Source organism: Grammomys surdaster, unplaced genomic scaffold, assembly GCF_004785775.1.
Source record: "Grammomys surdaster isolate TR1022 unplaced genomic scaffold, NIH_TR_1.0 237, whole genome shotgun sequence".
NCBI classification, from domain to species: domain Eukaryota; kingdom Metazoa; phylum Chordata; class Mammalia; order Rodentia; family Muridae; genus Grammomys; species Grammomys surdaster.
In genome coordinates, this window is record NW_021604682.1 from 28,145 (window position 1) to 40,236 (window position 12,092).

General features: G+C 45.9%; 2 protein-coding genes across 2 annotated transcripts in view; both read right to left on the reverse strand.

Annotated features, from left to right (window-relative positions):
* The window catches only part of LOC114626543 (keratin-associated protein 12-1-like), a 489-nt gene extending 316 nt beyond the window's left edge, over nucleotides 1-173 (reverse strand). The window contains exon 1 of the mRNA XM_028773974.1: nucleotides 126-173. Within this exon, the coding sequence (XP_028629807.1) occupies nucleotides 126-173 (48 nt within the window). The remainder of the gene's footprint in view (nucleotides 1-125) is intronic.
* A 4,374-nt stretch (nucleotides 174-4,547) lies between these two features.
* On the reverse strand, nucleotides 4,548-4,790 carry LOC114626498 (keratin-associated protein 12-1-like). The gene has a single exon (XM_028773897.1). The coding sequence runs from the start codon at nucleotides 4,788-4,790 to the stop codon at nucleotides 4,548-4,550; it is 243 nt and encodes an 80-aa protein (XP_028629730.1).
* Nucleotides 4,791-12,092: the final 7,302 nt, after the last annotated feature.

Sequence of the window (12,092 nt, forward strand, 5' to 3'; positions counted from 1 at the left end):
CTCAGTGTTCCAGCTACCCAGAATGCATCTGGTCTTCCTTGTTTGCTTCCTCTGACCTCCCAGGTTAGCTTTGCTGTTGTCCCTGTTCCTGATTTGTTTGCCTTCAGTCTCATGGCTAATTATACCTGCTCCAGCTCCTGCTGAGTCTGGGCTCCCACCTTCCCTGGGGCCATCTGGATTTTACTAAGCTTTGTCACTTCCTATTTCTGCAAATGCGATCCCAAAGTTCCAAGGGTCCAGAAGTTCTCCCTGCATGACACACCCACAAAGATCCCACTTCTCATAGGGTTAGGAAAGATTTGAAGGGAGGCTGGACACAGGGAATGTCTTCTTCTGATGGACAGATGGAGTCAGATAACAGACAGAAGCAAGGGTATGGAAGATACCTCTCTCTCAGTGTGTGTGTGTGTGTGTGTGTGTGTGTGTATGTGTGTGTGTGTATGTGTGTACTCATGCAAATGTGCACGAGGCTCAAAGTCTGTGCATGTGTTTGTGAGTGTAAATGTCTGTATAACCATACATGTGTATCTATGACTGTATGTTCATGTGTGACCATATGCCACTAAAGGCCTGTTCTTTTCTCTGCCCAAACCTTCCCTAGTCCCTGCTACCTTGCCACATGGACTGCTCCTTAGGCCATCTGCTTGTCCTATGCCTCTGTGTTGCTCCATCACTGCCTGCTGCCCTCCTAAGGCTGGGAGAATTGCTTGCTTTTGGCTGCTGCTGCTGCTGCTGCTGCTGCTGATGATGATGATGATGATGATACTAATGCTGCAGACCCCCAGACCCCCAAGTGGTTCTGTTGGGAAGGACCCTATACCCCAGGTCTGCCCCTGCCAGCTGGCCTGTGGTGACCATGAAAGCCACCAGTCCCCGAGATGCTTTCAGCCCCTTCTGCTATGCCCTTCCTGCTGGCCCCTTGGTTGTACCTCCTCTGCCTGCTGCTGAGTTCTTCCCTGCAAGTCCTCAAACACTAGCCCTGCCTGGATGAGACCTGTCATTCCGGCCAACACTCCATCATGATTACCCTGATTTAGGAAGGGTCTCCTGTCCCCAGACCACTCAGGGTAGTATTGAAGCACCACCCAAACTTCCGTTTTCTATTCTCCTTGTCTATCCTCACAGCTTTGAAGGAAATCAGACCTCCCCCGGAGTGATCAAAGTGTTAAGGCTCTCATCCTTTTTCTGTGATCCTTTGTTTCAAACCCTCTTCCTGGGGACCATCCTGTCTCCTCAGTGAGATCCTAGTAACCAGATGGAGGCTAGGAAAGACCTAGGACTGGTGCTCTAGAGGGACCCTAAGAAGATTCATCTTCACCATCAACTTGAATGGATTTAGAATCACAAAGAGATGGAGGTCCATCTCTAACAGGTCTGTGAAATGTTTCCAGGGAAGCTTAACTGTGAGTCTAGACTCTCTTTGAATGGAGTGGCTCCCTCTAGTGGGCCAGGATTAACAGAGAAAAGAAGAAAACTAATCAGTTACAAGTGTTATCTCTCTTCTGCGGCCCATTGTGACTGCTCTGCTCTCCCACAGTGAACTGAAGTCTCTGAATCCGAAAGCTAAAAGCCTCCTTCTTCCCTTAAGTTGCTTTACTGGGTAATTCAGCATAGTCAAGCAAAAGTAACTAATACACAAAATTGGTCAGAGATGTTGGGACATTGTTGCGACTAACCCTGACTATGCGTTCCTTAGGCCTATGGTTGGTTTGGATACATTGTGTAAGAGTTTTGACATATAGGCTTTTATGACCCTTAAATGCTGTATAAAGAGCTAATGAGACACCCAGGTGAGAACTGGGAAGTCTAGAACGTCAACAAAAATTCCACATAAGGATATACTCATGGTCCTTAGGATGCTGTTGGGAACTGGACCAGAGGCCATCCATGTGATACTCAGCATGAGAATTTCCTCTGCATCCAGAAATGCTATGTGAGGCTTAGTTTATAGTGGTAGCTAAATGAACCAGGTGGAAGAGATCTCAAGGCAGCAGAGAGTTCGTGCAGTGGCCTGGTCATGACTGGGAGCTTTTAGACAGATTTACAGTGAGAATCAAGGACTAAAAGCAGAGCTGAGTGGTTAGAAAAGGAAGCAATCAGAAGGCCATGGCTACAGAGGGTGTAGCTGTCAAAAGAGATCAATGCCATTTAGAGAAGCCAACCACTACATCCTGGAACAATAGGAAACTGGCCAGATCTTTCCCATCAAAGGTTCCAGAATAAAAACATAAGCCAAGATGAATCCTGTACCTTTAAGTGTTTCACCCTTTATTATGTCACAGGGATGAGAGAAGCTAACACTGCAGGATTGACAGGACCTTTGCCTCTGCCCCTGCCCCTGCCCCTACCCTGCCCCTGCCCCTGCCCCTGCCCCTGCCCCTGAGCAGCAGAGAGACAAATAGGAGACTCTCAGATAAGAGACCAGGATGATGCACAGGCATGCTTGAGTGAAGGTGTATGAGTGTGCAGAAGGAAGCATGGCTGTGTGTCTGCAGAGCATGCATACATCTGAAGAAGTATGTGTGTGTCTGGCAGTGGTGGCACTCGCCTTTAATCCCAGCACTTGGGAGGCAGAGGCAGGTGGATTTCTGAGTTCGAGGCCAGCCTGGTCTACAGAGTGAGTTCCAAGGCAGCCAGGGCTATACAGAGAAACCCTGTCTCGAAAAACAAACAAACAAACAAACAAACAAAGTATATGTGTGTGTGTGTGTGTGCATATGATTGTGATAAAACAGACGGATGTGGGAATGTGTAAGTATGAGCACCTGAATATATGGGTATGAGAGAGTGTGCACACATGTGTGTGTAAGCTTTTTCCATGTGTGTCCTTTTATGTGCATGAGGGTGTGAGAACAGGAGTGTATGTGTGTGCATGTGTATGTGTGTAACAGGGGTGTAAACACACCGTAGGTGTATGGCATAGGCTGCATGTTCAGGGCAGTGAGCCAGTTTTATTCCAACAGTGGAGCCCTGACCACCCTGGCCACTTAGGGATAAAACAACTTTTACAACTCATGTCCCATGGCCAGCCTGTGGGGAATAAAGGAAAAGTTTGGAGCTCAGGCAGCCAAGAGGGACAACTCTAGAGTAACAGGTCCAGGATGATGTCATGGGGTGCAGCAGAGGTTGAGACACCCCCCCCCCCTGCCATGTCTGTTTCTCTCAGGAACTTCACAGGGAGCAGTCACAACAGACTGCAAAGATTGAGGATTGAGCCAGCTACTGGAGACAGACTGTAACCAACACTTCCCAGAGGAAAACCATTCCCAAAGCTAGACACAGCCTTGAAGGTCTATCTCCACTGTTAATGGGATTTCAAATCACCATGGAAATGGGCATCTGGGCATACTAATGATTGTGTTTCCAGAAAGGTTTGACTGAGGAGAAAGGACCCACCCTAACCACAGTCAGCACAAGCACTGTTCCACGGGCCGGGATTCCAGACGGACTAAAGAGAAGAAGGCCAACTGAGTACCAGCATGGATTGCTCGGTTTGCTTCCTGACTGCAGATGCAATATGAGCTACCACCTTACCTTCTTCCACCATGACCGTCCCAACCCGAACAGCTATACTCTCAAACTGTAAGGCAAAATAGGCCCTTCCTTCAGGCTCCATTCACTGGAGATTTTGTCCCAGCAAGAGGGACAAAGAAATTAAATCGATTATTGAAATGATCTGAAATAGAAACAGAGGTGACCCACACCATGCCGTGAAAAGATCCAGAACAACACACATGTGGCTACAGCAGGGGTCACCTCAAGAAGTAGGTGAGACATGTGTGTTCTAGCTGCTTTATGGGCAAGTGACTAAATGTGTATCCGTCATATTGTAATTGATCAACAATAAGAAAATGAGTATACATTTCCCCAGTACTGAGGTGATTCGGAGCCGGTCAGTTTGTGTGACTAAAATTCAAACGTTTCAAAGTTGCCCAGTAAGAAGAAAGTCACTGTGACTTGGAATAAAGCACATCCATAAAGGAAAGAGAAAACCTTTTATAAAACACTCTAGGATTCGCTACGCATGAGCACCCCCTACAGGAAAGGCAAGCAGGAGCAGGCACTGCAAAGAGATACAGCAAGTCCATCCCAGGAGTCACAGGAATGCCAGGGGCATAAACACACCCACTCATCAAGCCAGGCCCTCCTCCCTGCATGCCACCTCCTAAGGAACCATGGTGATTCTGCATCATTGAAACTACTGATCTTCTATGCTGCCTGATGCCAAAGCTGCCAGGAAAGACAGACAGGAACCAGGGCAGACATGGGTAGCTGACTAGAGAAGCCACTTTATTTAGCACAGGGAATAAGAGAACAATCCTGGAGCCAGGACATCTTTAAAGAAAGGCAGGGGAAGAAGTATCTGTATTATTCGGCTGTGTTCTCTCCCAAGTTCCAGGGTGAGCTAGGTGTGCTTCCAATCTTTTTCAAGTGCAGCACAGCCACAGAAGGACGTGTCATGTTTGCACTGGCAGCAGCTGGCTTGGAGACCCTGGTCAACAGCAGGAAGGGCTGCTACAGGCGACAGGCAGGGTGGGGTAGGAGGGCTAGCAGCATCCAGATGACTGGCAGGAGGACGTCACACAGACAGGACGGCAGCTCACAGGCACACACACAGAGGACTGGCAGGAAGGGGCAACGCACACAGTGGGCCTGCAGCTCACAGGCACACAGCAGGCTACCTGGTATCTAAAAGGAATGTATATAGCAGGCCTGCAGCATGCTGACTGGCAGAGGCTGGACACACAGCAGGCTTGCTGACACCCTGAAGAGCAGCTGGTGTGACACATGGTGGAGGCTGGCTGGTTTGGGGGAAGGTGAGGATGTCTGGAGCTCCTTCCCAGGGTGGCTTTTATACCCAGCTCAGTGTTCCAACTACCTAGAATGCATCTGGTCTTCCCTGTTTGCTTTCTCTGTCCTCCCAGGCTAGTGGTGCAGTTGTTTTTGTTCTTGTTTTGTTTGCCCAACTCCATGACTGATGAGGCTTTCTAGCTGCTGCTACATCTAGGCTCCCAAGGCATCTTCTTTTGATGCTATGTGGATTCCATGTTACCATTCTGTCTAAACACCACCCCTACAGTTACCTGGCAATAGCCAGGTAGGCCTGGCCCACTATAAAAGGGGCTACTTGCCCCCTCCCCCCACCTCTCTCTCACTCGCTCACTCTCTTGCTCTCTCTTGATCCCTCTGTCCCCTCGCCCCTTCTCCCTTCCCTTCCTCCTCTCTCTACGTGCTCATGGCCTGCCACTACTTCTCTACTCTCTCCCTCTCTCTGCCTTTTTCTGTCTCTACTACCCTTTTAACTCTCCTCCCCTGAATAAACTCTATTCTATACTAGCTTCCCCACATGCATGACCAACCACATGAAGGGCTTGGCTGCCAGAGCAAGTACGTGAGTGAAGCTCTCTCTCTCCCTCCCTGTCTGGGACCTATAAAGTAAGTGCTAGCAGTGCGTCTGCCACAAGAATAACTAGCATGCCCGTTGCTGTGATACAGAACACTTCCTTTTCCCCGCCCACTAGGGGCTCAGGCTGCCAGAGGCACTGGGCCACAATTTCTGTCCTCTAGTAGTAGGAAGTCCTGGCCTGCAGTAGCAGGGACCCAAACACACTTCTGCCTCAGCTGCCACAGGTCCATAACATAGCTACAGCCCTGACCCGCCAGCTGTGTTACACAGCTACGGCCACTTGCATGGCAGACATGGCAGGGGAGTGACCTGTGAGCCATTTCTTATTATCAGATCAAAAAAAAAAAAAATCCCTCGAACACACACATTTCAATGCCCTGTCCAGACCCTTGGGTGACCACACCCCTCGAAAGCGGCTCTCACACCCCTCCCCCTCCAGGCTCTTGCAGCTGGTTTAAAAAAAAAAAAAAAAAAAAAAAAACCTGGGCCTAGGGTAGGAACGCTTTCTAGTAAGTCCAGGACTTACCGTGTATAGCCTCTAGGGGGCCTTAGTGAGGACTTAGGCCTCTAGCCTGGCTGGAATTTTTGGTTATTGATTTATTCTCGGGACGCAGCATGAATAATCCAATAACCCCCCAATGTGTGCTGTGATGTCTTTGAACATATATTTGAAGAGATCTTCACACATACTGCCAGCGGTCTGGTAAATGGGAAAAAGGTTTCCAAACGCTTACCTATCCACGCTCCCACCCCTGGCCTCTTCCCACGGCCCTCATGCTCAGTTTATGTCACAGGCCTCAATCTGCCTAGACAAACTCATTTTCTGTCACCATGATCTTATGCCACTGCTGCCAGACTTCTTATTCTGATCCTAGCCAAATTTTTCTTTACTAATACAAAAATGTGCTTTTCTCTACCTACGCAACCTGCCAAAGTTACTTAAGAGTCTTTCCTATCCTGTCTTGATAGAGTTTTACTACTGCTATTAAATTCTATTCAATTACAACCAATCCATATAGCTCTCAAACTTGTCAGAAGTCTGCTAATTATTAAATTTATGACAGATGGAATTCCCAAAGCCTTTAACAGTTGACCCGAGATAGTCTCAGAAGATGTGGACACACCTAGAAGATACTGCCTGGATTGTGATATGATAATCACTGAAAAGCACAGTGGACAAAACTGCATACCTGAGTCAAATAACTTGGCTAAACTAAGATAAGTCATTTCTCATGTCACGCATACCCATTCCACAGAGAAAAAGCCCTGCGTCTTCTGCGCTTGAAAGCCAGACTGACTCGCCCAAGAGACCATAAGAGACCGCAGGAACTGTTGGCTAGTGGACTCTATCATTTTTTAAATATATAACTGATAGATTATTGTTTACTCTTTCTCAGACTTCTGACTACATTGACAGCTAAGCTTTCACAGATATTATGTTACCTCATTACCCAAACTCTGTTTCCATTGATTAAATGCTTCATAGTTCCTCTTCTTGCTATGCCACTGCCCTAAATTATCTGAGTTCCTATAAATTTGCCTAACTCTAATAAAACATTCCACTATACGATCCAACAAAGGCTCATCTTAAAGACTGCTTATGTTGTTAACTCATGTTGTTCTCTGTTGGGAGCCAACTCCTAGCCGAAAGTGGCTATCATCTATGCAGCCATCTCAGGCCATATACCCTGACAAGAGACTTATTTTCAACAGCCCGAAACAGCTGAGCACACTCTGATAAACATCTTGTTTTTCTCACATATCTTGTTTTGCTGTTTAGTGCCACCAGCTGCAAGGCGCACGTGATATCCACGCTGCTGAGCGCACGTGGTCTCCTCACTGCTAGCTAGGTGCACGTGATATCCACGCTGCAAGGCACATGACGTAGTGCCTTCAGCTGTGCTTGTCCACGAGGACAAGACACGTGGTAAAGGATATAAATACCCAAGATTTCCTTCCAATAAAGAGACTTGAGAGACTTGATCAGACTCCCTGTCTTGTCTCCATTCTTCGCGTCTCCGTCCCCACTCTCTCTCTTGCTAGGCCCTGACCCGCTGACCGGAGCAGCAGAACGGGCGGTTACAAAATGGCCCCCAGAACGTGAGGTAGCTCGGGTTGCTACAAAATGGCGCCCAACATGGGGCTCCAGTAAGCGGGGTACAGTGAAGGACAGCGAGAATTGGAAGTGTGCATCCTCACTCCTGCGCTGGAGACCCTGCTGACTGACCCGAACAGGCAGCTACAAAGTGGCGCTCAACGGGAGGCGGCAAGAACGAGAGGCTCAGTGAGAGACGTTACCGGAAGAAGGGTCGACTGAAACTTCAGAAGTGAAACAGAGGTGACTGTGGCAGCTGTGCGGAGACCAGTCGGCCATAGTAATGATAATGGGGCAAGAAATAAGTCAGCCTGAACTCAACTCTCTGTTTTTGTTTTGTTGTTTGCTGTTTATGTGTGTCAATTGTCTGCTTTTGTTTCGCTGTTTAAATGTTGTCTTTCATGTTCAAAAGAAAAAGAAAAACATAGAATCCAAAATAGGACCAAAGGTTGAAGTAATCGATTTGTCAGAGCTAGATTGTGCTGACCTAGAGAAAGAGACAGCCAAAAATTATGACCCTGAATGGCCCACTTCCCGAAGGCCCCCTCCCTACACTCCTCCACCTCCAGATGCTCCTGCTCTGGAGATGGCGGTTGTAGACCACAGAAAGGAGTTGCAGGACAAAATTTCTTTTCTTAAACAGCAAATAGAATTAGAGAAAGAGTATCGGGATTTAATTAATCAGTTACAAAAATTAAGGACAGGGAAGATCTCTCAAGAGGGCGAGGCTAATTGTGAAAATTACTCAAGTCCTTGTGTTCCTCAACCCGGAATCCAAAGGCAGCCCCTATCCTCTGGTTTTAGTTCAGCCACAGATCAGCCAGAGGAGGGAAAGGCTGAGGTTTTCCCTGTATCAGAGACTAGAGACGCTCAAGGGGTTGCGTGGAGACATCACACAGGGTTTAATTTTCAAATTATTAAAGAATTAAAAAATTCGGTGGCCCAATACGGTGCCACTGCTCCCTTTACTCTTGCAATCTTAGAATCTGTTGCAGAGGAGTGGCTGACTCCTGGTGATTGGAATACTCTAGTGAGAGCAGTTCTTAGCGGTGGTGAGTATCTTATTTGGAAATCAGAGTATCATGAGAATTGTAAAGAGACAGCTAGGAGAAACATTCAGGCAGGTAATGGTTGGTCCTTTGAAGCCTTAGTAGGAGAAGGACAATTTGCTTCTAGTGATAACCAAATGCAATATGACCCAGGCTTATTCGCTCAAATTCAAAATGCAGCCATGAAGTCTTGGCGCAAACTCCCGGTAAAGGGAGACCCTGGTGCATCTTTGACCTCCGTCAGACAAGGGCCTGATGAACGATTTTCTGATTTTGTTCATCGATTAATGACAACAGCAGGAAGGATTTTTGGTAATGCAGAGGCAGGTGTAGATTATGTGAAACAGCTTGCATATGAAAATGCCAATCCTGCTTGCCAAGCAGCCATTAGACCCTATAGGAAAAAGACAGACCTTACTGGGTATATCAGACTCTGTTCTGACATAGGGCCCTCTTACCAACAGGGCTTAGCTATGGCAGCTGCCATGCAAGAACAATCAGTAAGAGATTTTTTGGCAAGCAGAGACAAAAAGGCTTGTTTTAAATGTGGCAAGCCTGGACACTTTGCAAAAGATTGCAAGGCAGAGAATGAGTTAACCCAGAGACAGCCTAGAAAACAGCCTGGCCTATGCCCACGTTGCAAACGTGGAAGGCATTGGGCTAGTGAATGTAGGTCCAAGACAGATGCACAAGGAAACGCCCTTTCCCATAATCAGGGAAATGGGAACAGGGGCCAGCCCCAGGCCCCGAACCAACACAAGCCAAAACAGGCTTATGGGGCAGTCAGTTTCATACCAGCAAACAACAATCCCTTTCTGAACTTAGTCGAGCAACACCAGGAAGCGCAGGACTGGACCTCAGTTCTGCCACCCACACAGTATTAACTCCAGAAATGGGACCTCAGGCCTTACCTACTGGAGTATTTGGACCACTCTATCCAAATGTGTTTGGCCTGATAGTGGGAAGAAGCAGTGCTACTATACAGCGACTACAAATTTTTCCTGGAGTTATAGACAGTGATTATCAAGGTGAGATTAAGGTAATGGCCAAGGCAATACAGAATATAGTCACCATTCCTACAGGAAAGAGGATAGCTCAACTATTGTTATTTCCAATGATTCCTACTAATCACAAATATAAGAATCCTAAGAGAGGGGATCAAGGCTTTGGTTCCTCTGATGCATACTGGGCACAGCCTATAGTTAAACAAAAACCTATGATGACAATATTGCTCGATGGGAAGGCATTCCAAGGTTTGATTGATACAGGAGCTGATGTGACGATTATCAAACAAAGCGATTGGCCTGCCACCTGGCCTCTGACCCCAACCTTAACCAATTTAAGGGGCATTGGCCAAAGCCAAAATCCACAACAAAGCTCTAAGGTGCTGACATGGAAAGATAAAGAAGAAAATACAGGAAATATACAACCCTATGTCATCCCTGGCCTTCCCATTAATCTCTGGGGCAGAGATCTGTTATCCCAGTTGGGATTGATTATGTGCAGCCCTAATGAAGTAATCACAGCTCAAATGATAAACTCTGGATTTTCTCCAGGAAAAGGATTAAGAAAAAGTGAAAATGGGATTACTCATCCTATTGAGCTCCATGGTAACTCTGAAAGAAGAGGCTTGGGGTATTTTTGACAGGGGCTATTGATTCAGCTGCACCCCTAGGGCGTTGTGCCGATCCCATCACCTGGAAGGGGGACACGCCTGTCTGGGTGGATCAGTGGTCCCTAACCAGCGAAAAATTACAAGCTGCTCAATTGCTAGTACAGGAGCAATTACAGGCAGGTCATTTAGAAGAGAGTAACTCTCCCTGGAATACCCCAATATTTGTCATTAAGAAAAGGTCAGGAAAGTGGAGATTGTTGCAAGACTTGAGGGCTGTTAATGCAACCATGATTCTGATGGGAGCCTTACAACCTGGGCTGCCCACACCAGTGGCCATACCTTTAGGCTATTATAAAATAGTTATAGATTTAAAAGACTGTTTCTTTACTATCCCCTTGCATCCTAATGATAGAAAGCGCTTTGCTTTTAACATTCCTGCTATAAACTTTAGAGAACCTATGAAAAGATATCAATGGAAAGTCTTGCCTCAGGGTATGGCTAACAGTCCTACCTTGTGCCAAAAGTTTGTGGCTTCCGCCATAGAGGGTGTTAGAACCATGTGGAAACAAATCTACATGATTCATTTCATGGATGATATTTTAATAGCAGAAAAAGATGGAAAACAGGTACTCCAGTGTTTTGATGATCTTAAAACAGCTTTACAGACTACAGGGCTACAAATAACACCAGAAAAGGTACAATTACAAGATCCATATACTTATTTAGGATTTCAGATTAATGGTCCACGTATTATTAACAGTAAGGCCACCCTGAGGACTGATTCCCTTAAGACACTTAATGATTTTCAAAAACTATTGGGAGACATTAATTGGCTACGACCATATTTGAAACTTACGACAGGAGAGTTGAAACCTTTGTTTGACATTCTCAAAGGAGATCCTGACCCTAAGTCTGACAGGGCTCTAAGAGAGGAGGGTAGAAAAGCCCTATGGAAGGTTGAGAGTGCTATTTCATCCCAATTTATAACTCATATTAATTATTCTAAACCTTTATATTTTCTTATTTTTAACACTAAATTAACTCCTACTGCAGTCTTTTGGCAAACTGCACCCATATTATGGGTTCATCTTCCCTCATCCCCTAAAAAGGTTCTTTATCCATACTATGCAGCTGTAGCGGATATGATTATGTTAGACAGAGATAACAGTCAAAAATATTTTGGAAAAGACCCTGATGTCATAGTACAACCCTACACAAGACATCAGGTTAATTGGCTTATGCAGAGTTCTGAAGATTGGCCTATAACATGTGCCTCATTTAGTGGTCAACTAGATAACCATTATCCGCCAGACAAATTAGTTCAATTTTGTAATCGCCATACATTTGTTTTTCCATCTTGTACTGCACATGCACCTATAAAGGAAACATTGCTAGTTTTCACTGATGGTTCCTCATCAGGAACAGCTGCTTATGCCTTTAAGGATCAAGTAATTTCCTTTGCTACATCATCTGTGTCAGCTCAATTGGTTGAATTACATGCTGTTATTGCTGTGTTTCAAACATTTCCAAATCAAACCATTAATATTTACACAGATAGCTCATATATAGCTCAATCTATCCCTCTGCTAGAAACTGCTGCACAAATAAAACATTCTTCAGAAGCAGCCGATTTGTTTTTACAGTGCGAACAATTAATTTTAAGGAGAAAGTGTAAATTCTTTATAAGACACCTGAGAGCCCACACTGGGCTACCAGGTCCCCTCACTGAAGGAAACACCAAGGCAGATCTAGCCACTCGTGTAGCCGCAGTGACTTTATCAGATCCGCCATCTAACTTGGATCAGGCCATAAAGGCTCATGAGTTACATCACCTTAATTCTAAAAGTTTAAAAGTCATGTTTAAAATTACCAGAAAACAAGCTAGACAAATTGTCAAACAATGTCAATCATGTGTTACATGTTTAC